General features: G+C 41.0%; 3 protein-coding genes across 4 annotated transcripts in view; 1 reads left to right on the top strand and 2 right to left on the bottom strand.

Annotated features, from left to right (window-relative positions):
- The window catches only part of LOC143924257 (carboxypeptidase O-like), a 71201-nt gene extending 66411 nt beyond the window's left edge, over nt 1-4790 (top strand). Inside the window, exon 11 of the mRNA XM_077448464.1 lies at nt 1744-4790. Within this exon, the coding sequence (XP_077304590.1) occupies nt 1744-2066 (323 nt within the window). The 3' untranslated portion in view covers nt 2067-4790. The remainder of the gene's footprint in view (nt 1-1743) is intronic.
- LOC143924259 (gamma-crystallin-1-like) lies at nt 2927-17168 on the bottom strand. The gene is made up of 3 exons (XM_077448467.1): nt 17031-17168; nt 8423-8665; nt 2927-3257 (listed from the first exon to the last, which is right to left on the bottom strand). Exons 1-3 carry the CDS (start codon nt 17037-17039, stop codon nt 2985-2987), a joined length of 525 nt encoding a protein of 174 aa, XP_077304593.1. The 5' UTR covers nt 17040-17168; the 3' UTR covers nt 2927-2984.
- Nucleotides 17169-19268: 2100 nt separating this feature from the next.
- CUNH2orf80 (chromosome unknown C2orf80 homolog) overlaps nt 19269-21318 on the bottom strand; it is a 158568-nt gene continuing 156518 nt past the window's right edge. For both annotated transcript variants that reach the window (XM_077448466.1, XM_077448465.1), the window contains exon 9: nt 19269-20768. In XM_077448466.1, coding sequence (XP_077304592.1) covers nt 20685-20768 — 84 coding nt within the window. In that variant the 3' untranslated portion in view covers nt 19269-20684. The remainder of the gene's footprint in view (nt 20769-21318) is intronic.

Here is a 21318-nt window from a genome sequence, read left to right as displayed (position 1 = left end):
AACTTACAGAGGGCTGCATTCAAAGATCCCCCGAAAAAAAGTGAAACAGTTATGCAGCAGGTTAGTCCAATTTCATTGCAGCAACTCAAAATGGTACTTTTTGGTAGTTAATGGTACTTAATGGTACTAGTAGTTTGTTTAGCCCCCACATGCTTGTATGCATGCCTGACTATGTCAGGGCATGCTCCTAATGAGACGACGGATGGTGTTCTGATGTATTTCCTCCCAGATTTGGACCAGGGCATCACTGAGCTCCTGAACAGACTGAGGTACAACCTGGTGGCGTTGAATGGACCGAAACATGTCCCAGAGGTGTTCTATTGGATTTAGGTCAGGCAAGCATGGGGGTCATTCAGTGGTATCAATTCCTTCATCCTCCAGGAACGGGCTGCATACTCTCACCACATGAGGCCAGGCATTGTTGTGTACCAGGAGAAACCAAAGACCCACTGCACCAGCATAGGCTCTGACAATGGGTCCAAGGATTTCATCCCAATACCTAATGGCAGTCAGGGTGCCATTGTCCAGCCTGTAGAGGTCTGTGAGTCCCTCCATGGATATGCCTCCCCATGCCATCACTGACCCACCATCAAACCGTTCATGCTGAGTGATGTTACAGGCATCATAACAGTTTCCTCTGCTTCTCCAGACCCTTTCGCATCTGTCACATGAGCTCAAGGTGACCCCGCTCTCATCTGTGAAAAGCACAGGGTGCCAGTGGCGGACCTGCCAATTCTGGTGTCAAGCTCCATGGTGCCAGACAGTGAGCACAGGGCCCACTAGAGGATGTTAGGCCCTCAGGCCATCCTCATGAAGTCTATTTCTGATTGGTCAGAGACATTCACACCAGTGGCCTGCTGGTGTTCATTTTGTAGGTCTCTGGCAGTGCTCATCCTGTTCCTCCTTGCACAAAGGAGGAGATCCCGGTCCTGATGATAGGTTAAGGACCTTCTATGGCCCTGTCCAGCTCTCCTAGTGCAACTGCCCGTCGAGTCCTGGAGTCTCCTCCATGCACTTGAGACTGTACAGGGAGACAAGGCTAACCTTCTGGCAATGACACGTATAGATGTGCCATACTGGAGGAGTTGGACCACAACTTCTATAGGGTCCAGGTATCGCCTCATGCTACCAGTAGTGACATTGACCCTAGCCAAATGCAAAACTAGTGAAAAACAGTCAGAAAGGATGAGTGGGGAGAAAAAATGTCAGTGGCCTCCACCTATTAAAACCATTGCTGTTTTGCCCATCTAGTGCACCTATTGTTAATTTCATTAACACCAAAGTAGCTAAAACTGATTAACAACCCCCTCTGCTACTTAACTGACCAGATCAATATCCCAGGAGTTTAATTGACTTGATGCGTTCCTTTGACTAAAAAGTGATTCTTTAACTTTTTTTAGCAATATATATATATATATATATATATATATATATATATATATATATATATATTTATATACACACACTGTATATAGTACATCCATCCCTGCAATACAAGGACATTTATCCATGTTTTAATTGTTAATGGTTTGTGGTACTCAGATACAGCAAATTTCCCCTTTAGACTGTACAACTAGCAAAAAAAAAAAAAAGGAAAGGTTTGGTTGGACTTTTAGGTTAGTGTGTTTTTGTGTTTTTTTTATAAATGACAAAAAAATCTAACCAAGCAAAAGATTAAACTAACATATGTGAACAGTTGCATATCACTACTTTATCATAATATTCATTCAATATGTGCTTCAGATTCTACTTCTGGAAGTTCAGGAGACTGGGCAGCAGATATTGGCATCAAATTTTCTTACACCTATGAACTAAGAGACGAAGGCGACTATGGATTCGAGCTACCAGCTGATCAAATTCAGCCTACTTGTGAAGAAACATTAGCTTCTATGCTCTCAATGTTTGAATATATAGATAAGCAATACCTAGGACCTCTTGATGAAGATGATGATGATGATGATGATGATAATGATGGTGATGATAATGGGGCTGTGGCAATAACTTCCCTTTGGATTAATATGCTTCTCTCATTTGCTGTCTGCATATACTGTGCCCTGATAAATTAAGAATGGTATTCATGCTCATGGAAAGCACTTTACAACATTGTATAGTACTAATCTAATTGCAAAATTAGACATATTACCTTTTACTTTTTTCATTTAGATAAAATCATTTTAGTCTATCGTTTAAAGTTTAAAGTTGAACTCTGGGAAGAAAAGTCCTCTCTTGTAATAGGGCTGTAAGTGCCCACACTGCAGAAGTTAACTGCAGTTTTGCTTACCTGATGCTCCACTCCCACAGGATCCTCTGCACACCAGCTGTCTGAGGTCCTCTGATGTCATCAAAGCCTATGTAGGGACCATAGCCCTACATTGGATGTGAAGACGCTGAGGCACAGCCTACTGCCAGAGTAGAGGGGTGCGCCGGTTGCTGGGGGAGCGGAGAATCAGGTTAGTAAAAGTGCTCTCTTCAATGGTCCTATGTCCCTTGCTGGCGCTGGCATCTTTTATCCAGCTTCTTCCGGGTGTCATGCTGTAACCATCTTCATTAGCCAATGCAGGATGATGTCACTACTGCACATGTGCAGGAGTGCAGTCATCCCGGGACACAGGCATTGTGCCAGAATGTAATCTGAGTGGCGCTTGTGCAGCTCAGTGTACACTCCAAAGAAGACTGGGAGCTGGCAGGTAGGTTTCTTTTATTCCAGCAGAGACATTGCACATCTATGCTGCAACAAGAGCCTGCCTGCTTGCAGTTTATAAAAACGGGACTCTAACATCCCCTATATTACACAAGCAGTAAATTCTTGCAGTGTGTGGGCAGCCCACACTGCAAGGGGGGACTTTTATTCCCCAGAGTTCACCTTAAAAGCTTAGCTATTCATTTACAAATTTATGATGCACTAAATAGCATACAAATACATCCATTTTTAAGGAGTAAAATATTTTATTAGCAGCATTTAAAATTGTGCATTGTTTATTCATTTAGTGTAAGTCTACGGCTCTTCGGAAAGAACCAACCCTGCTGTTGACACCCCCCCAGTCGCTGTATCTCCTGTACTCTCCAGGTCTCAGGTAGTACTGACGCCCTCTATAGTTGGGCTCCTCATAGAAGATCCAGTGTCCATCAAGAACATTGCAGGAATGGATGTCATGATAGCGGAATTTTTCAAATACTTGGGGGCAATCTTCAGTAAACTCCATCATCTGACCTTTGAAGTCTTCTCTCTCATATACCCTAATCTTGCATGATGTTTGCTGAAAGAGACATAAATAGATGTTAAACAGGTTTCAGAAAGAAAAAACTTAGCACAAAGAGAGTCGCTGTACATAACCCAGCTAGTCAGCTATATGGAAAGCTGCAGCATCACTAATGGCTGGTTGACATCTGTGAATGGCATTTTAGATACATTTTAGTTGCACTACCATTGAACTCTATATACAGTAACATGCGGTTTTATGAAAATGCATCAACAATGCAGCAAGCAGGATATTTTTAACACGTCACACATAAAAACGCAGATAAAACATACAAGTGTGAAAGAACAATACGTAACACTCTGTGTCTGGTTGTGATACAGTGTTTTGTATTTTCTAAATGCAGAGAACATATCATTACAGTAAGCAAGTGTTAGAATTTCAGTATTGTGTACTGATAAAATAAAGATAATCCTAAAGTTGAACCTCAAGCAGATAAAATAATCACCATTTACTGTAATTCAGATATGTAGTTCTTAAAAAAAATCATTGCACATATTTCAAATACAGCTGGTATAAGTATCTAACTTTGCCTTTCCTGCATATCAGCCTGCTGGAATCCCCTGTATAACAGAGCGCAGGAGAGAGGAAGGACGAGCAATTTTGGCTAAATAGTCTCTGTTGCATTGTATGTGTTGTCACTCTAACACAGGTGACATCATAGCTCCCAACTGTCCCTGATTTCGAGGGAATGTCCCTGATTTCGAGGGACTGTCCCTGATTTGGAGCAATGTCCCTCTGTCCCTCATTCCTCCTCATTTGTCCCTCATTTTGGTCCGATCTATATAGTTGTACAAAAAAGTACACTTTTTATCTTTCAAAAAGTGTTTCCCAGTGCTAAAATGTACATCCAAATTCTAAATTTCTGCATTTGTAAATTTTAAGAGCCAATATAAAGGAATAGTAGTGGTTAAAAAAAGCACTTGTGGATTTAATTAACCTTTTTTGTTGGTTAATTCTCCTTTAAGGAGGTGTGACAGGGGGCGTGTCCTATGCCTAAATACACTTGCTACTAGGTGTCCCTCCTTCCCATCTCAAAATGTTGGGAGGTATGTGACATGCTTACAGAGAGGCAGAGCACATATATTACTTAATCAGTGTGCTGCTGGTCATCACTGTCCAATCAGGAAGCTGGAACAAGAGTGATGATATCGCTGTATACCTTACATTGGTCTTGCTTATTTCCTGGCTGTATCTGGTTCCAGTATTTCTGAGTGACAAACCTAGAACAAGCATGCAGCTAAATAACTTGGAGAAAAGTCTTAATGCATAAAACAAAGTGGCGCCACCCTTTTGACTGTGGCAGGGGTATATGAATTAGAAAATGGCCTTAAGAAAATCACAAATATTCTGCCAGGTGAAACTATTCACATAAATGTATTTCAATTGCACATTTGTTTGTCCTGAGTTTAGCTTTAAAAAAAAAGAACTATTAATATAGTGTTGCACATGAAGAAAACTGATAAATTTAAAATAATAATGATTGTATTAAAATAAAAAGGATTTTGGTAAATAAACTAAAATACATCAGTCTTTTGGTGTCCACCATGAATTTGTCCCTGTGGGTAAAATGCATTAACGTAAAAAAATTAGTGATCTGACAGTGCAAATATTGCTGCACTTACTAGGTGCATTTACTAAAGGAGTAAAGAGTGTTCTCTTAGCAAAGTGAGGGTACATACCGCTGAATGACTTATATACTGTTTTTAATCTGTACTTTACTAGAAATCCTACCAAGGATGCAGTAAGATTTTTTTTTAAAGGTATCACACCCCAAAAACAACTAAATACATGGACACAACAGAAAATAAGGGGAAATCTCCCCAAAGACAGGGGGAATCCCACCCCTGACACCAGAACAACTGGAATTATTCAAAGACATTCCAACTCTTATGCCCCATACACACGGTTGGACATTCCTACAACAAAATCCATCAGATATTTTCCGACGGATGTTGGCTCAAACTTGTCTTGCATACACACGGCCACACAAAGTTGTTGCAAAATCCGATCGTTCTGAAAGTGGTGACGCAGAACATGTATGACAGGACTATAAACGGGCCAGTAGCCAATGGCTTTCTTCTGGTAATTTATTCTGAGCATGCATGGCACTTTGTCCCTCGGAATTTAAACGATTGGATTTTGTTCTCGGAAAATTTTAGATCCTGCTCTCAAACTTTGTGTGTCAGAAATTCAAACGGAAAAAGCTCGATGGAGCCCACACACGATCGGATTTTCTGACACCATGATCCGATCACACATTTTTCGTTGGAAACTCCAACCGTGTGTATTACCCTCTCTAAACTATATTTAAAAAAGCTTATTTTACTGCAGTTCCACGTTAAGCAGTTGATAACTTCTTGTCTGTCATGGTTGTTATTCAGCGTCACGATTTATTAACTTACTGATCTGGATAATGTATGCGGCTTTGGCTAACAGAATATATATCAGTGTGAAACATGCAATAATATCATGAAAAAAGAACTGAGTATTAAAAAAGGAATATGTCAGTAAAATGCATTCACTCATCCAACAAAGAGCATCTAGAACCTTTCAATCTAAAACCTGCAAATGTTACAAGAATGTCTATGCAATGTATATATATATAGATATATAATATATATATATATATATATATATATATATATATATATATATATACAGGTATATATATATCTATCTATTTAAATACATCACCCCTATTAGAGATGGCAGATATATACGTTTTAATACATACGTTTTAATACATACATCATCCCCATGAGAGATAGATCAATATTTCTCTGAGGGTCCCCTGATTACCCCAAAGTGATCCAGCACCACAAATGATGCCCCTGCTGCTAGTACATATGGCTCTTAACTCATTTCCCTTAAAGGGATTTTATGTTCTAATAAGGGAGGCATTAGATATCTTAACAACCGTCTGTATCCATTCTCAGGCATTTGTCCATAATACTTGGACAATGACAGTCAAACTGACAATTTTATACCTTGAGCACTTCCAGGTTGATGCTGTAGGAACTGTCTTGGTGTAGAGAGTTTGGTAGGTTATTGGATCACATACAAGGAAAGATTGGAAACATTTGGAGGGGGGGCATACACAAACAATAATGCCGTGTACACATGAACAAATGTTTCGATGTGAGATTGTTGTCGGAAATTCCGACCGTGTGTAGGCTCCAACGGACATAACGGAATTTCCGACAAACAAAATTTGAGAGCTGCTTCTCAAATTTTCAGACAACAAAATCCGTTGATGTAAATTCTGATCATGTGTACACAATTCCGACACACAAAATTATACGCATGCTCGGAATAAAGCAGAAGAGCCACACTGGCTATTGAACTTCATTTTTCTCAGCTCGTCGTACATGTTGTACGTCACTGCATTCTTGACGTTTGGCATTTCCGACAACATTTGTGCGATCATGTGTATGCAAGACAAGTTTGAGCCAACATCCATCGGAAATAAATCCAGGATTTTGTTGTGGGAATGTGCAATTGTCTGTATGCAGCATTAATCTCTTTTAATGGAGGAGACAAATTTCTGTGGGCTAAAGAGTGTTTACCACACATAGGGGGTTATTTACGAAAGGCAACTCCACTTTGCACTGCAAGTGCAGTTGGAAGTTCAGTCGCTCTAAATCTAAGGGGTAGATCTAAAATGAGGGGAAGCTCTGCTGATTTTATCATCTAATCATGTGCAAGATAAAATGCTGTTTTTTATTTTCCTTGCATGTCCCCCTCGGATCTACAGCAGCTTTACTTCCAAGTGCACTTGCTGTGCAAAGTGGATTTTCCTTTAGTAAATTACCCCCCATAATGTGCTGCAGTACCATAATGATTTGTGGCCATATTGAAAGGTGGTGTTCATTAATTACTGAAAAACACCTTTATACATACTGTGTATTTTCTAAAAAGTGAGATTACAAGGCATCATTTGTAAATAAGGAATAATAATTTAGTTACCGAAACAGCACTGTCACACTGCTGATTTTCCTGTATTTTAAAGCGTTAAAACAAAATCTTGGTGGTATTTTGGTTATGGGTGGAATCATACAAAAGCTTCTAACATATATAATTATTAGTTATATATAGTATTGGGACACCTTTACACGCACATTAACTTTAATGGCATCCCAGTCTTAGTCCGTAGGGTTCAATATTGAGTTTGCCCACCCTTTGCAGCTATAACAGCTTCAACTCTTCTGGAAAGGCTGTCCACAAGGTTTAGAAGTGTGTCTATGGGAATGTTTGACCATTCCTCCAGAAATGTATTTGTGAGGTCAGGCACTGATGTTGAAAGAGAAGACCTGGCTCACAGTCTTTTCTCTAATTCATCCCAAAAGTATTCTATTGGGTTGGGATCAGGACTCTGTGCAGGCCAATCAAGTTCTTCCACCCCAAACTCGCTCAACCATGTCTTTATGGACCCTGCTTTTGTGCAATGGTGCACAGTCATGTCGGAACAGGAAGGGGCCATCCCCCAACTGTTCCCACAAAGCTGGGAGCATGAAATTGTCCAAAATGTCTTGGTATGCTGACGACTTAAGAGTTCCTTTCACTGGAACTAAGGAGCAAAGCCCAACCCATGAAAAACAACTCCACGCCATAATCCCCCCCACCACCAATTGATTTGGAGAGATGGCCCAATACTTTTGACAACATAGTGTGGGTGAAAGAGTTTGGGGTGGAGGAACTTGACTGGCCTGCACTGCACTGACCTCAACCCAATAGAACACCTTTGGGAGGAATAAGCATGGCGACTGCGAGCCAGGCCGTCTCGTTCAACATCAGTGCCTGACCTCACAAATGCGCTTCTGGAAGAAGCAAACATTCTCATAGACACACTCCTAAACCTTGTGGACAGCCTTCCCAGAAGAGTTGAAGCGGTTATAGCTGCAAAGGGTTGGCCAACTCATTATTGAGCCCTACGGACTAAGACTGGGATGCCATTAAAGTTCATGTGCGTGTAAAGGCAAGGGCCCCAATACTTTTGCCAATATAGTGTATATTGACTCAACTAGCACATCACCCTGCTGTAATTCTCATCAACTGATATATTTGATAAATTTATATTTTATAATTTGATAAAATTGCATATGATATTAAAGCAGACAGCATGTGAAAAAAAATAATTGGGGCATATTTCCTAAAATATTTACCTGAGGGATAATCCTACAGGATCTGATGGAGTCCCCGAAGCCCAAGCATTTTTCAAAATCAGGATATTCCCCTCTTTTTAAGAAAAACTGGCATCCCCTGTAGTTTGGAAACTCGTAGACCATCCAGTTTCCATGTTCAACCCGGATTGATCCACAGCGGTTAAAGAAAGAAAGCAAGTCAGAGCTATCAGAGCTACACTCATAAGAGCGACCCTGAAAGTTACTGTCCTCGTAGAAGATGATCTGGCCAGGGATTAAAGGAACAAGAAAAAATAAATAAAAATACAAAATATCAGAATTTTATATAAAGTAGTACATATAAACTAAAATGCAATCAAAATTAGAAATTGTTATTAAGAACACAAGACATAAGGGAACATTTCTAATTTTCTAATTTTACTGTACGGACAGCAATAAAATAACCTCTCAGAGGTTCTAACCCCTATCCAGGTTTATTGCAATCTGTGTCCCACTATAGATCTTTTCTGCCCTCTTCTTTTCCTGACGATGCATAAGCAAGTAAAGGAAGTTCCAACAATAAAGATACAGCTAGCAATAAAAAAATATAACAAAAATGTACCCTTGTCTCTTTTTCTAATGATTGGTTCCAACCTTTCCCCTCTCTCACTTTATTAAAGCCCCGCTCTGGACAGAAGAAAAAATGTATCAGGTCACCTGAGACCAGGTGACAGATGCACTCTGTAGGAGTTGGAAGTGCACCGCTAGGTAGTAGACCTTAGGACTGACTGCTGCGGATTGTACCCAGGGAGATTCAGGACACAGGTCTACTGGATCACTAACACAGATCCCAGTAGGAGCTAGAGCATAGATTCCCCAGGGTGCGGAGTCTAAGAGCCAGCAGGTGTTCGGCAGTTCTCCAGTGGTGAGGCTGGACTTCGCTGCAGTCTGGCTCCAGGTCGCGGCCCCTAGGGTCTCACAGCTCACGCTCACAGTAGACTACAGGAGAAGGGAGCAGCAGGCTGGAACGACAAGGATAGTAAGGGGATAAGGCAGAGGTCAGGGCAACTAGCAGACAGGAACAACAGTGTACACGCCAAAGGTTCAGGGTCACAGGCAGACAGCGATGGTCGGGGACATGCTAAAATGTCAAGGTCACAATCAGACAGGAATCGTTGAGAACACGCCAAGGTCGGTAACAGAGACAAACGTAGACAAACGCGGCAAGCAGGAAACAAGAAGCCAAACACACAATGAATACATGTATATGAAGCGTGGGTTGCGCTAACTTAGCTTTTTCATTTAACCAAAGTGCCGTGCTTAAATGAAAACCTCTTTAGCAATAGAAAATTACTCCTCTTTCACAATAGTGAATATTACAAAAGTGCTATATAGTAGTGGAAATAAAAAAAACAAAATAATCGTTAATACCTCTGTAGAGCTATCCACCTGGTCCGTGACCTAGGCTGGTCACCCCTGCAGCGGTATAGAATATTTAGTGCCTTAAACCACATAAAATATGGAACCAATTACAATATACTATGAATGTCCCAAGTGAGTGATCATTCCTAAAAAAGTGCACAATGCATATCATGAATGAACAATCACTTCAGTGCTGACTGATTCTTCTTATTTCAAAGTGCTTCTTTTCAGATATAAAGTGCTTCTTATAATCACCAGCCACGTGACTTCACCACCACCAAATGAAATGGCCACTCACCAGATTTAATCTGTATATGTGCCTTTAGTTCATTTAGGATAACCACTCCTTTTAGGGATCTCATCAACAGCCTCTCCAAACAGGAAATAGAAACCTCTCGTACTATTTAGCTCAGAAAGATATATAATGGACCATCATAGTGCAGTATATCAAAACAAATTTATTTAAAAGTTTGAAAATAACAAACTTCACACTCACATATGCTTGTGCCTGAGCCGGCACCAAGCATGTCTAGCCATGTACGTGGGAGTATGTATTCAATCTGTCCCTCTGTGTGCTCAAAACCCTTGGCAGCGGTCCGCGATTTTTTAATTACGTCCCAAGCCTTTTCCTCATGCACCGAACCTGATCCCGGCAGCCACTATGCGTTTCGCAAATGTTATTATTGCGTTATCAGGAAGCTGCCACTCTTTTCCGTCCATCCTTTTTTATATCCTACTGCCCAACACCTTAATTGCCGGTGGTCTCCCCGCCCCGCTCACCGAACGGGAACACATCCCCGGAAGTTGCCATCAGCCGGATGTGCGTCACCGGATGTTCTTGGTCGGCCATCTTTGTTCCTGTATGTTCCCCCGGAGGTTCCCCGCTGGAAATACATCACCGGACGTTCCAGGTCGACCATTTTGACTACTGTATTATGACCCATTTATCCACGGGAATATCCCATAGGACGTGTGCCAATAAATATACCCTCCACGCTATATTAAGGACGATATCCACCTTACCCCCAGGCCACTCCCCCTAGCATCAATCACCCCAGGGGCCAGCAAAATTCCACCCCACACCGAAGGCTATAATGCCTTCTAATAGTAATCTGCCCGTAGATCGTAGATGGGCTCTCCCCACGTACATCGCTAGGCAGCTTTTGCATTTACAATTCACTTTAGACTTGCACCAACTAGTTTACACGATGAATACACTATGGTTGATCAGCACCGCTTGCTTGCAGTGCACAGGTTAATATAGGGTTCCCTGATAGGGCCTGGGGTGGAGCCATGCTTAGAGGAGAGGTTATAAAAACCACCGGGTGGAAGTGGCTGGCCTCTTAGTCTGAACACATGAGGAGAGGAAAGCAGACAGAGGAAGATTACTGCATAACCATGACAGTACCCCCCCTTACAAGGCCTCCCCCTCCCCCCTTACAAGGCCTCCCCCTCCCCCGCCTGGGTCCAGGCTCAAAGGGAAACTCCAGATGGAACCTCCTCAACAGACGAGGAGCAAAGACCTCAGATGCAGTGATCCAAGACCTCTCCTCAGGGCCAAACCCTTTCCAATGTATGAGGTACTGAAGAATGCCTTTACGGAGCCGGCAATCCAAAACTTGACTAACCTCATATTTTAGATAATCCTCAGAGACCGGAACCAAGGTAGGGAGAGGATGAGAGGACTTGTTGAGGACTAAAGGCTTTTTAGGAATGGGTAAGGGCATGAGAAGACCATCAGGAGTCTGAGCAGGGTCCCACAGACCCTTAAAGATGAGCTGGACATCCAGCACAGGACCACCAGACTGGGCAGAGGTCAGTGGATTCCTGAAGTCAGGTTGGTTAGAAGGGGACGTGTCACAAGAGTCAAGCTGGATATCTGAAACACAAACAGGATGCAGAGAGACCTGAGAAAAATATTGTAAACCCCACTTGGCCGAATGAGGCAGTCTATCCAAAGGATGGATTTAGCCTCTTAAACGGGTTTGAACGGACATAGTAGCAGTAGGGTGAGGCCAGGTTACAGAAGGTCCTGAACAAGAAGCAGAAAGCTCACTGGGCATGGGCTGGACTGGCATAACTGGTGCAGAGGCCAACTAAATAGAATTGTCAGGTGTAACGACCATCTCAATTGCATCACAGGGCATAGCGACTGTGGAACTTGCGGACAAGTTAGCCTGGCTGTGTGTCCAAGGGAGATTAGGGACAGGCAAAGGTAAATGGTTATGCAAACTGGAGTGAATGATCGACTCAGGTTCATAGGTGGGCTCCTCATCCAGAGTACCACATGACCTAGAGAGTGCACCAGTCCGACTAATGCAGGACACATCCCAGAGATCGCTATATACAGCGGGAAGAGCATCAGATACTGGGATGGTGGCAACAGGAAGTTTCTCTTTTGGGGTAACCTTGAGTAGGCAGCAAGAGGAACAGGAAGAACCCCAAGAAAGGATCTGTCCAGCAGTCCAGTCAACGTGTGGAGAATGGAGCCGCAACCAAGGAAGACCTAATATGATAGGAGATGAAGCCTTAGGTAAGACAAGGAAGGATATCCACTCCTGGTGGAGTGTCCCTACTGACATCCTAACAGGAAGGGTTTGGAAGTAGATAGGGCCCCCTGTGAGAACAGTGCCATCAATCGCAAAGACCACCAATGGCGTTGTAAGGGGCAAAAGGGTAAGTCTCATGGAGGATGCAGTTTCACAATCTGTGAAATTGGCGGTGGCTCTGGAATACAGATGTGCTGAGACCGAACATGAGGAAGCGCCAACAAGAAGCAACACAGAAAAGAGAAGACAAGAAGGTCTGGTGATATTTCAGGGTCTAATACTCCACCTTCCAGATGTATTAGCCCTGAGCATTTTTCCGGACAAAGAGAACAAGTTTCACGGAAATTACCTTTGGCCCCACAATAGAGGCATAGGCCCAGAGTTCTGCGCCTAGCGTGTTCTTCAGGAGATAACTTGGTCCAGTCCAGCTGCATAGGTTCCTCAGCAGGCAGGGGGTGCTCCTCGGATCGAAGATAAGGGACTGGGCGCTCAGGCTGCCTAAAGAATGGGGAGTGCTGGTGTCTTTTTTCCAGGGCCCTCTCCTGAAAGCGAATATCGATCTGGTTACACAAGGTGATGACACTGTCCAGATCAGCAGGAAGGGATCTTCCTGCTAATTCATCCTTCACTCTCAGGCCATGTAAAAAGGTTGCAACTAGGGCCTCATTATTCCAGCTCAATTCAGCTGGGAAAATACGGAACTGAAGAGCATATTGTCCCACAGAAGCAGACTCTTGACGGAGACGTAAAAGAGCACTAGCCTCTGAGGAGACACGACCCGGCTTCCTCGAAGATATTCCGAAAAAGTTTCAAGAAATCAGACAGGCTAGAAACCACTGGATCATTCAGTTCCCACAGAGGGGCAGCCCATGATAGCGCCTCGCTAGACAGGAGGGATATAATATATGCTACTTTCGCCCGATCAGACAGGAAGTTTTGGGGCTGAAGTTCAAAATGAATTGTGCATTGGCTAAGGAACCCCCTGCAAGCCTTGGAGTCCCCAGAGAAACAGGCCGGAGCTGGTAGTTGTAATGAATGTGTGGCTGCGACTGATGCGATAGGTGCAGCAGCAGATAGCCGTTGAGGTTGTTGAACCAGAGGTCCTAATGAGGCCTGAACCTGTTCAAAATGGGATGCCAAATCCTGAAGGAATCGCATCACCTGGGTCTGATGCGATTCATAAGTCTCAAGCCTGCGAACTAAGCCCTGCAACGGATCATCTGCGGGTAGCGGCACATCAGCTGGGTCCATGGCAGATCAAACTGTCAGGTCACCTGAGACCAGGTGACAGATGCACTCTGTATTAGTCGGAAGTGCACCGCTAGGTAGTGGACCTTAGGACTGACTGCTGTGGATTGTACCCAGGGAGATTCAGGACACAGATCTACTGGATCACTAACACAAATCCCAGTAGGAGCTAGAGCATAGATTCCCCAGGGCGCAAAGTCTAAGAGCCAGTAGGTGTTCGCCAGAGCCTCCAGTGGTGAGGATGGACTTTGCTGCAGTCTGGCTCCAGGTCGCGGCCCCTAGGGTCTCACAGCTCACGCTCACAGTAGACTACAGGAGAAGGAAGCAGCAGGCTGGAACGACAAGGATAGTAAGGGGATAAGGCAGAGGTCAGGGCAACTAGCAGACAGGAACAACAGAGTACACGCCAAAGGTTCAGGGTCACAGGTAGACAGGGATGGTCGGGGACATGCCAAAAGGTCAAGATCACAAGCAGACAGGAATCGTTGAGGACACGCCAAGGTCGATAACAGAGACAAACGTAGAGCACACGGCAAGCAGGAAACAGGAAGCCAAACACACAATGAATACACAATGGTTGATCAGCACCGCTGGCTTGCAGTGCACATGTTAATATAGGGTTCCCTGATAGGGCCTGGGGTGGAGCCATGCTTAGAGGAGAGGTTATAAAAACCACCAGGTGGAAGTGGCTGGCCTCTTAGTCTGAACACACGAGGAGAGGTTGGCAAACAGAGGAAGATTACTGCATAACCATGACATCCTTGCAGTGGAGATGCTCCCACTGCAAGGGTTAAATGCCTGTTAAATCTATGGATAAAGGAATTAGCTAGTATGCTGGTCATACATGGTTAGAAAATCGCTAGAAAAGGTGTTTGAAGCGCTTGATTATTCGACACCCGAAACGTTAGTGGGCTAATTTTGATTATCAAAATGCAAAGTTTTAGCCTAAAAAAAACCGAACCAACATGTCGGATTTTTTTGCACCGAAACGAACAATTTTCGAAACATTAGTGGTAGAATCGATCAAAAACAGTTCAAAGAAATCTACACAACATGCGTGTGTTAAAATGTAACCCGGGATCGATTAACGGAAAATCAGCTATACAATAATATGTTTACAATTTGGCGGCGTCTATTGATACAGTGATGGCGTTATCGCATACACGTTTGACAAATCTTTCTAACCGTGTATGGCCAGCTTAATACATACCTTATCTTTAGACTTCCACTACTTTGTGTGACTGGTCCTCCCTAGCCACTTCTCAACAACTCTCTGTCCATCAGTCCCACTCTGAAGCTCTGCATTGTATATAAGGACAACGAGGGCCCAACCATAACCCTGAGCATGGGAGAGAAGAGGAGAGCACTAGCTGCTAAGGGAACCAGGACTAGGTACTACAGCTTATTCTTCTGCCCCAAGACTTAGGGTGGGAATGTGGGAATGGGTGGGAATGTTAGACCCCCTGTTGTGTTTTTACTGCTATCTGGGTAAGGCTAGAAATTCTGTCGGATTTGTACTTCTGTCTGTGCCTCTGTTGCAAATTATCTCATACTTCCAATCTGGCTAAATCGCTGTTATTGAGCCCGAATAGTAGTAAAATTATAAACTTTCTCAACTCTTTTTTGCATTTGATTATGATCTGCATCCTTGCCAAATGTCTAAATTAACAATCTGTGTGTGTGACAAAAGCTACAATTTCCTACATACCACCACGAGGATCTCTAACAGCAGATACAATTCACATTAGGCCTCATGCGCACTGCTCTACAGCTGCTGTTTTTGGCTTCAGGAGTTTTTTTTCCTGCAGCCAGTAATCTCCTCATGCAAGCAATAGGAAAAGAAAATGGCGCTCCAGGTGAGTGATGGAACTGGGTAGGCTGGGGAAGGGACTCCTTCCAGGGGTGCTAGGCTCGGCTTGCCAGCCGTGCAATTTGGATAAAAAGAATGGATGGCTGCACACTGAGGTAGTGATGAATCTCTTTATTGTAAATTCTGTAACATGAATAACACCACAGGACAGGCAAACAGGTACAGGTAGACATGCAAACACGTCTACCTGTACCTGTTTGCCTGTCCTGTGGTGTTATTCATGTTAGGATTTTACAATAAATAGATTCATCACTGCCTCTGTGTGCAGCCACCCATTCCTTTTATCTCCTCATGCACACATAGGCCTTTAGTTGCATTTTTTTGTCAGGGGCGTTTTCTGGCTGTAAAAAAAACCAAAACTAGTGGGTTTAAAGAGGAGTTTTTTAGCTGTAAAAATGCTCTAACTCTGCAAAACGCAGATATTAAGTGTTTTCGAGCCATAAGCTTTTGTAAGAGTATAGTTTTGCTAAAAAAAAAAACGCTACTGTAAAAACGCTGCAAAACTCATTCTATTGCTACAGCTTTCTACAGCAAATGCTTCTGGCTTTTTTATAATGTCCAGTGTGAGACCTTAGGCTTATTCACACCTATGGGTGCACAATGTAATCTGTGTTGGTGTGTGTTGCGCACGCATTGTGAGTGTATTTTTGTTATGTGGTGATGCAACTCCATGCAATAAACAAATAACATGACCGTCAACACCCCACCCGAGCTGATAAAAAAAGGTCACGTGTGTTTTTTGGTGTGTAGATGCACGATGAGTGTCTACATATAACACATAACACACACATGAACTAAAATAAGGTCATTTTAACTCAATCTGTGGCTACCCTGAAAATAAAGACCTAGCGTGATTGTCAGTGATGGCTGCAATATAAGCCCTATCCCCCAAATAAGCCCTACCCTGTTTCCCCGAAAATAAGACCAACAAGGGCTTATTTGGGGGGTAGGGCTCATATTGCAGCCATCACCGACAATCACGCTAGGTCTTATTTTCGGGGAAATAGGGTATGTTCAAACATTTATAAAAAGAGGGGAAACAAAACTGTTGGTTCACTTTGTATAATGATCAAATCAAAATTTTAATACAGAGCATTGATGTTGTGCACAAGCATACTAACATATTCATATATTTTTATATATATATTTTTTATTTATAGAAGTAATATTGGGCCACAATGTATGTGAGATTTTTATGGATTAAATAAAAATATTTATAATATACTATATATATTTCATATACAACGATAATAGGCATAAGAACAGGTCAGTAATGATCTCTTCCAATAGAACTACCGGTAATTAAAACAAAACTAATAGAACTCTGATAATAAATCTGATGGAACTAATTAAAACAACTAAGCTCCCCTTTACAACTAATCAAATCTGTGGTTAAAATCAAACTAGTTGTCTTAGCTTTAAATATGTTTGGGTGTGGTGTATATAAATTCCCAGTATTTTGCAGACCATATATGCTGCAATAATTATTTCCTTTGTTAGATGAAAAAAAAAGTATAAATAGTATAAAAGAATATATATTATGCTGTATAATAAATCTTACCTTTCCCATTTTGACTTGTTTACTGGTCTGCAATCACAGATTTTCTCTGGCAGTTGTCTCTTATATACTCTGCACAACTATAGGCTTTAAAAAGTGCACAAAAAGCAATTGAGGCCGTTTCTGTCAGTAGAGGTGAGCCAGCTCTGCCTGTGTTCTATAGGGTGATATGTATCCATTGTTGGAGGGATTTTCATCTCATTGTTCATTAAGAAACATAATCATGAGATAAATCCATCAATAAGATAGCAGTACAGCAAGGAACTAGCAATGCATGCAATGGATAATGAAATTGTACAATATATTTACTCACGAGATATAATACCCTAAACTAAAAATGTATAACTTCTGCAATAAGCAACTATGTAACTATAATTTAGATATGATCTATGTTATATGTGCAGTCCATATCATATTTGTATATTTTATCTACTGTATATCACAGGTCAGGCAAGTTTGATGTTTTTTTTTGCTTATTTTTTATATACACATGCATGGTTTGTATTTCCCTGGTTTAAAAAAAAAAATCTCTTTTGATAAGCTGATTAACCTTCATCTTTTAGGGTTTACTTATTCTAACCACAACTAAAATGCTAATATTACTGACTTTTCCCAAAAAATTATTTTATTTGGATGTAGCAGTGAAATATAATCCCCCTCAACCCTAGGTTCACACCTATGCATTGTTTTTTTTTTTTTTTGCAGTATGCAGAAACTCCCTGCAGTCCATTTAACATGGTTTCTTATGGTACATGTTCACATATATGCGTTTTTCAGCCGGTGCATTTTTGGAAAGGGTCAGGGACTTTTTTTCTTGCAGCAGATTGAGTTTTGTGTGTAATAGACTTCAATGGATATGCACCAAAAGCACAAGTGTTGCTTTTTTATGCGTTTTTATATGCGATTTGCATTGTTTTTTTTTCCTTCATAATAAACTGTGTATAGCTGGTTGTTAAGGAGCAGGCAGAATGAAAAAAATAAAATAAATTGCCGGCAATAAAACAAAAATCGGCAAAAAAAATTGGCATAATCATGATTATACATACAATAGCAGGATAGCGTTTATTCAGTAAATACAATACAGTTGTATTTACTGAATATACAATATCTTGCTATTCTATGTAAAATCATGATTATAATATTATATCTCTATCAATCTTATAGATTGTTTGTATTAATTTGGAAGCTTTCAGCCCATTCCTTTTACCCCGAAGAAAACCCTCACCTCACATGTCGAAACACGTTGGATTTTATCTGTCATTTTGACAGTTGGTTTGGGCTTCTTTCATTAGCCATGTTTTCATCTTGTGTCTGGATTATCTCATTGTTAGCATGTGTTTTAGTTCTTGATGTATACTGTTATTTTTCTTTTGTAATACATTTCTACTATTTTATATATCATTTACATTTTTTGAGAGTTCATGGTCCTTCAAAGTGCCATTTTTGAAGAAATTTTCTTTTACAAAGATAGCGGAGAGAGCCGCTGTTCTTGGGCACAGAGCTGGATCGAGATCAGGCTCAAATAAGTATGGGGGGGGGGGGGGGCTGGGAGAGCTGCATGCAGAAGATTTTTTACCTTCATGCACAAAATGCATGAAGGTAAGAAAACTTCTGCCTTTAGAACCACTTTAAGGAGAGACCATAATTTCTTATTGATCTTAAAAATTAGAGAGGACTAATTATTGTATTTCTCTCTCTCTTTCTTTAATGATTACATTTTTTAAAATATATAAATACATTATATATAGATTCTGTATGTTCCCTTCATCAGGAGGGTTAAAAAGCCTTTACCCGCACTAATGATTTACCTACTATGCTTATATTCTTATTTATAGATATGAGTCTCCTAACAAATGTTGATTCTGTATTTGAAATATCTGCATTATATTATTCATTCTATAAATAACGGGAATTTTGTAACATGCTACATATATGAATGAAAGACGTTTCAAATGCATATACCTTGTCTTCCCAAGATGTCTATGCATAATCGTTCCTAAACATGCAAATGCCCCTCTCTTTCTGCCAAAATCAACCCCCATTTATTGAACATAGTATACACACCTGTAAATAAAGCAGCTTTATATTGGTAGTATAATCAAATGTATTAAGAAAATGGAATGCTCTCCCTATATATACAGTATACTGTATAGTTGTTTTTATCAGAAGAGTTTAAATGTGCAAATATTATTTGAGGAAACTATAAGGACATACAGTATACAGTCAAAAATGCAGCAATGATCAATTATTTATATTTTAATATCACAGTTTATAAAAGATGAACAAGGGTACAATTCACAAGCAGTAGAGTAAATGAAAAAATTAAAAAGGTAGAGCTGTTGTTCAGTCCAGTCAATCCTTATTTGGGCTAAAATGTTTTAATGCACCTTTCAGAGTAAAAGGCAAAAATCCTACTGGTAAGAGCAATGAAGAGCATGAGTTGCTAGGTCAATAGAGGTCATTAGGAGACATGTAAGGCTTGAACAAAGAAAACCAAAATAAAGTAAAATTTTGGAAATCCTGATGCAAGGAAATAAAGCCATAGGCCCATATATGCAACATATAATCAGCAGGCTTCTCTGCCAGAACCAGTACCAGTAGTACTCTGATGTTCACAGGACTTGAACTTAGCTAAACACAACTTGCATGTCAATAATCATATCACCTAATCTTGACAAAAGTTCAGAAAACCAACCAGACTTTCTCACTATTTATGGGACCTCCATGTCTATAATATATGTATGCGTGTAAGTTTAAAAATATCAGACCTACTTTCTTCTTCAGCATTTTAAAACATGCTTTTGACAGGTTCCGTAAAGTTTTTTTTTAACACAGGGATATGCAACAGGTTCTTGTGTATTCTTTCTGAGATAATCGACTGTGCATATCAGCGACCGCATTGGCTTCAGAAACAATCGTTCATATCACAATTCAACTTTTTTTTTTAAATTATCTAAAGTATGTACCTGACGCCTATTCATTTCCTTCCACTCAAAACTGCCATCAGACCACCAGAAAAATATACAGTATTTTGAAGTATGGGGGGAATATGTGACAAGCAGGAAGCAATCATTAGGAATCAGCAGACTGAAGAAAATTGTCATGTGGCCCCCAGTATGAGGAAAGTGCAAATTAAATTTAGTCATCTACTATTTAATTAAAAATATAAAATATTTTGCTGGAGGGTGGAGAAAAAAAACAAGTCATATCTAAGGCAGAGGGGCCCAAGAAGGACAATTATAGATAAGGAAGAAAAAAACAGAATATAAGTAAAAAGTGACTAGAGCAAAACAAGGACCAGGAGGCCAAAAAGAAAGAGAACAAACATGGACAAAACTAGGCAAAACTGGAAGGAATAGCCATATAGCAGGTACTCTGTAGCTATGAAAGGAAGATGGTGCCACAAAACATATGGAGAGAGAAGATATTCTTAAACATCTCAAAGACTGCAAGAAAAAGACACGGCTGGCAAAAATTTAGGACAGAGAGTAAATATAGGTGCAGACTAGAGACTAGAAAACAACGTAACATGGGTATAATGTATTCTATTGTCTTGTTAGGTCAGGTTTTGCCCAAATGAATAAAGATAAAAGATTACAGCACTGTGTTTACTAAGCAATGCAATAAATCAATGTGGGATAAATGATCTCAATATCTTTATGGATTTATTTCACTTTCAGTTTCTGCTGTTGTGACTTCTTCAGTCTCAGAGTCTATTGATGTTTCCAGTCTTTCTGAACCCTGTAACAAAGCAAGAGTAGGAAAATGAGATGTATTCAAAATGATAATGGGGCAACAGCAGCACGCACACTATTAATAAATGTATTATTCACAGCTAGTATCAGCTAGAGATAAATTATTGCAATTTAAAATAGTACATAAGGTATATTACACGCCCGTGCGTCTGCACAAAATGTATCCATCTATTCCTGCCTCCTGCTGGAGATGCAACTCATCCTCAGTGGACTTTATTCACATTTTTTGGAGCTGTCCTCAGATCAAAACTTTTTGAGTTGAGGTAACCAATTTTATTTTGACTGTCACCACTGTTCCTGTACCACTGTCTGTAGAGGTATGTCTGCTGGGACTTGTGGAACCCCTGGCCCCACGCCGGGCAATCAGAACCCTGCTAGGTTTATTACTTTACTATGCCCATAAGTCGATAGTGCTCAGATGGAAGGCATCATCTGCACCCTCATTACATTTTTGGAAGAGGTTAGTGAATGCGGCTCTACCACTATACAAGGCTACCTACCGGTCACGCGGTTGTGCCAAAAAATTCCACAAACTA

Source organism: Lithobates pipiens, unplaced genomic scaffold (assembly GCF_037356315.1).
Source record: "Lithobates pipiens isolate NorthernLeopardFrog02 unplaced genomic scaffold, aLitPip1_a1.2 Scaffold_22, whole genome shotgun sequence".
In the NCBI taxonomy this organism is placed as follows: domain Eukaryota; kingdom Metazoa; phylum Chordata; class Amphibia; order Anura; family Ranidae; genus Lithobates; species Lithobates pipiens.
Note: the sequence above shows the minus strand (reverse complement) of the source record. Positions and strands in the feature narration are given on the sequence as shown.

Bases quoted from the DNA above. Each gene is read 5' to 3' on its own strand.
- LOC143924259 (XM_077448467.1), bottom strand. The intron at 3,258-8,422 runs GTAAATATTTTA...TGTCTCTTTCAG, and splicing joins CCTGTAGGATTATCCCTCAG to CAAACATCATGCAAGATTAG.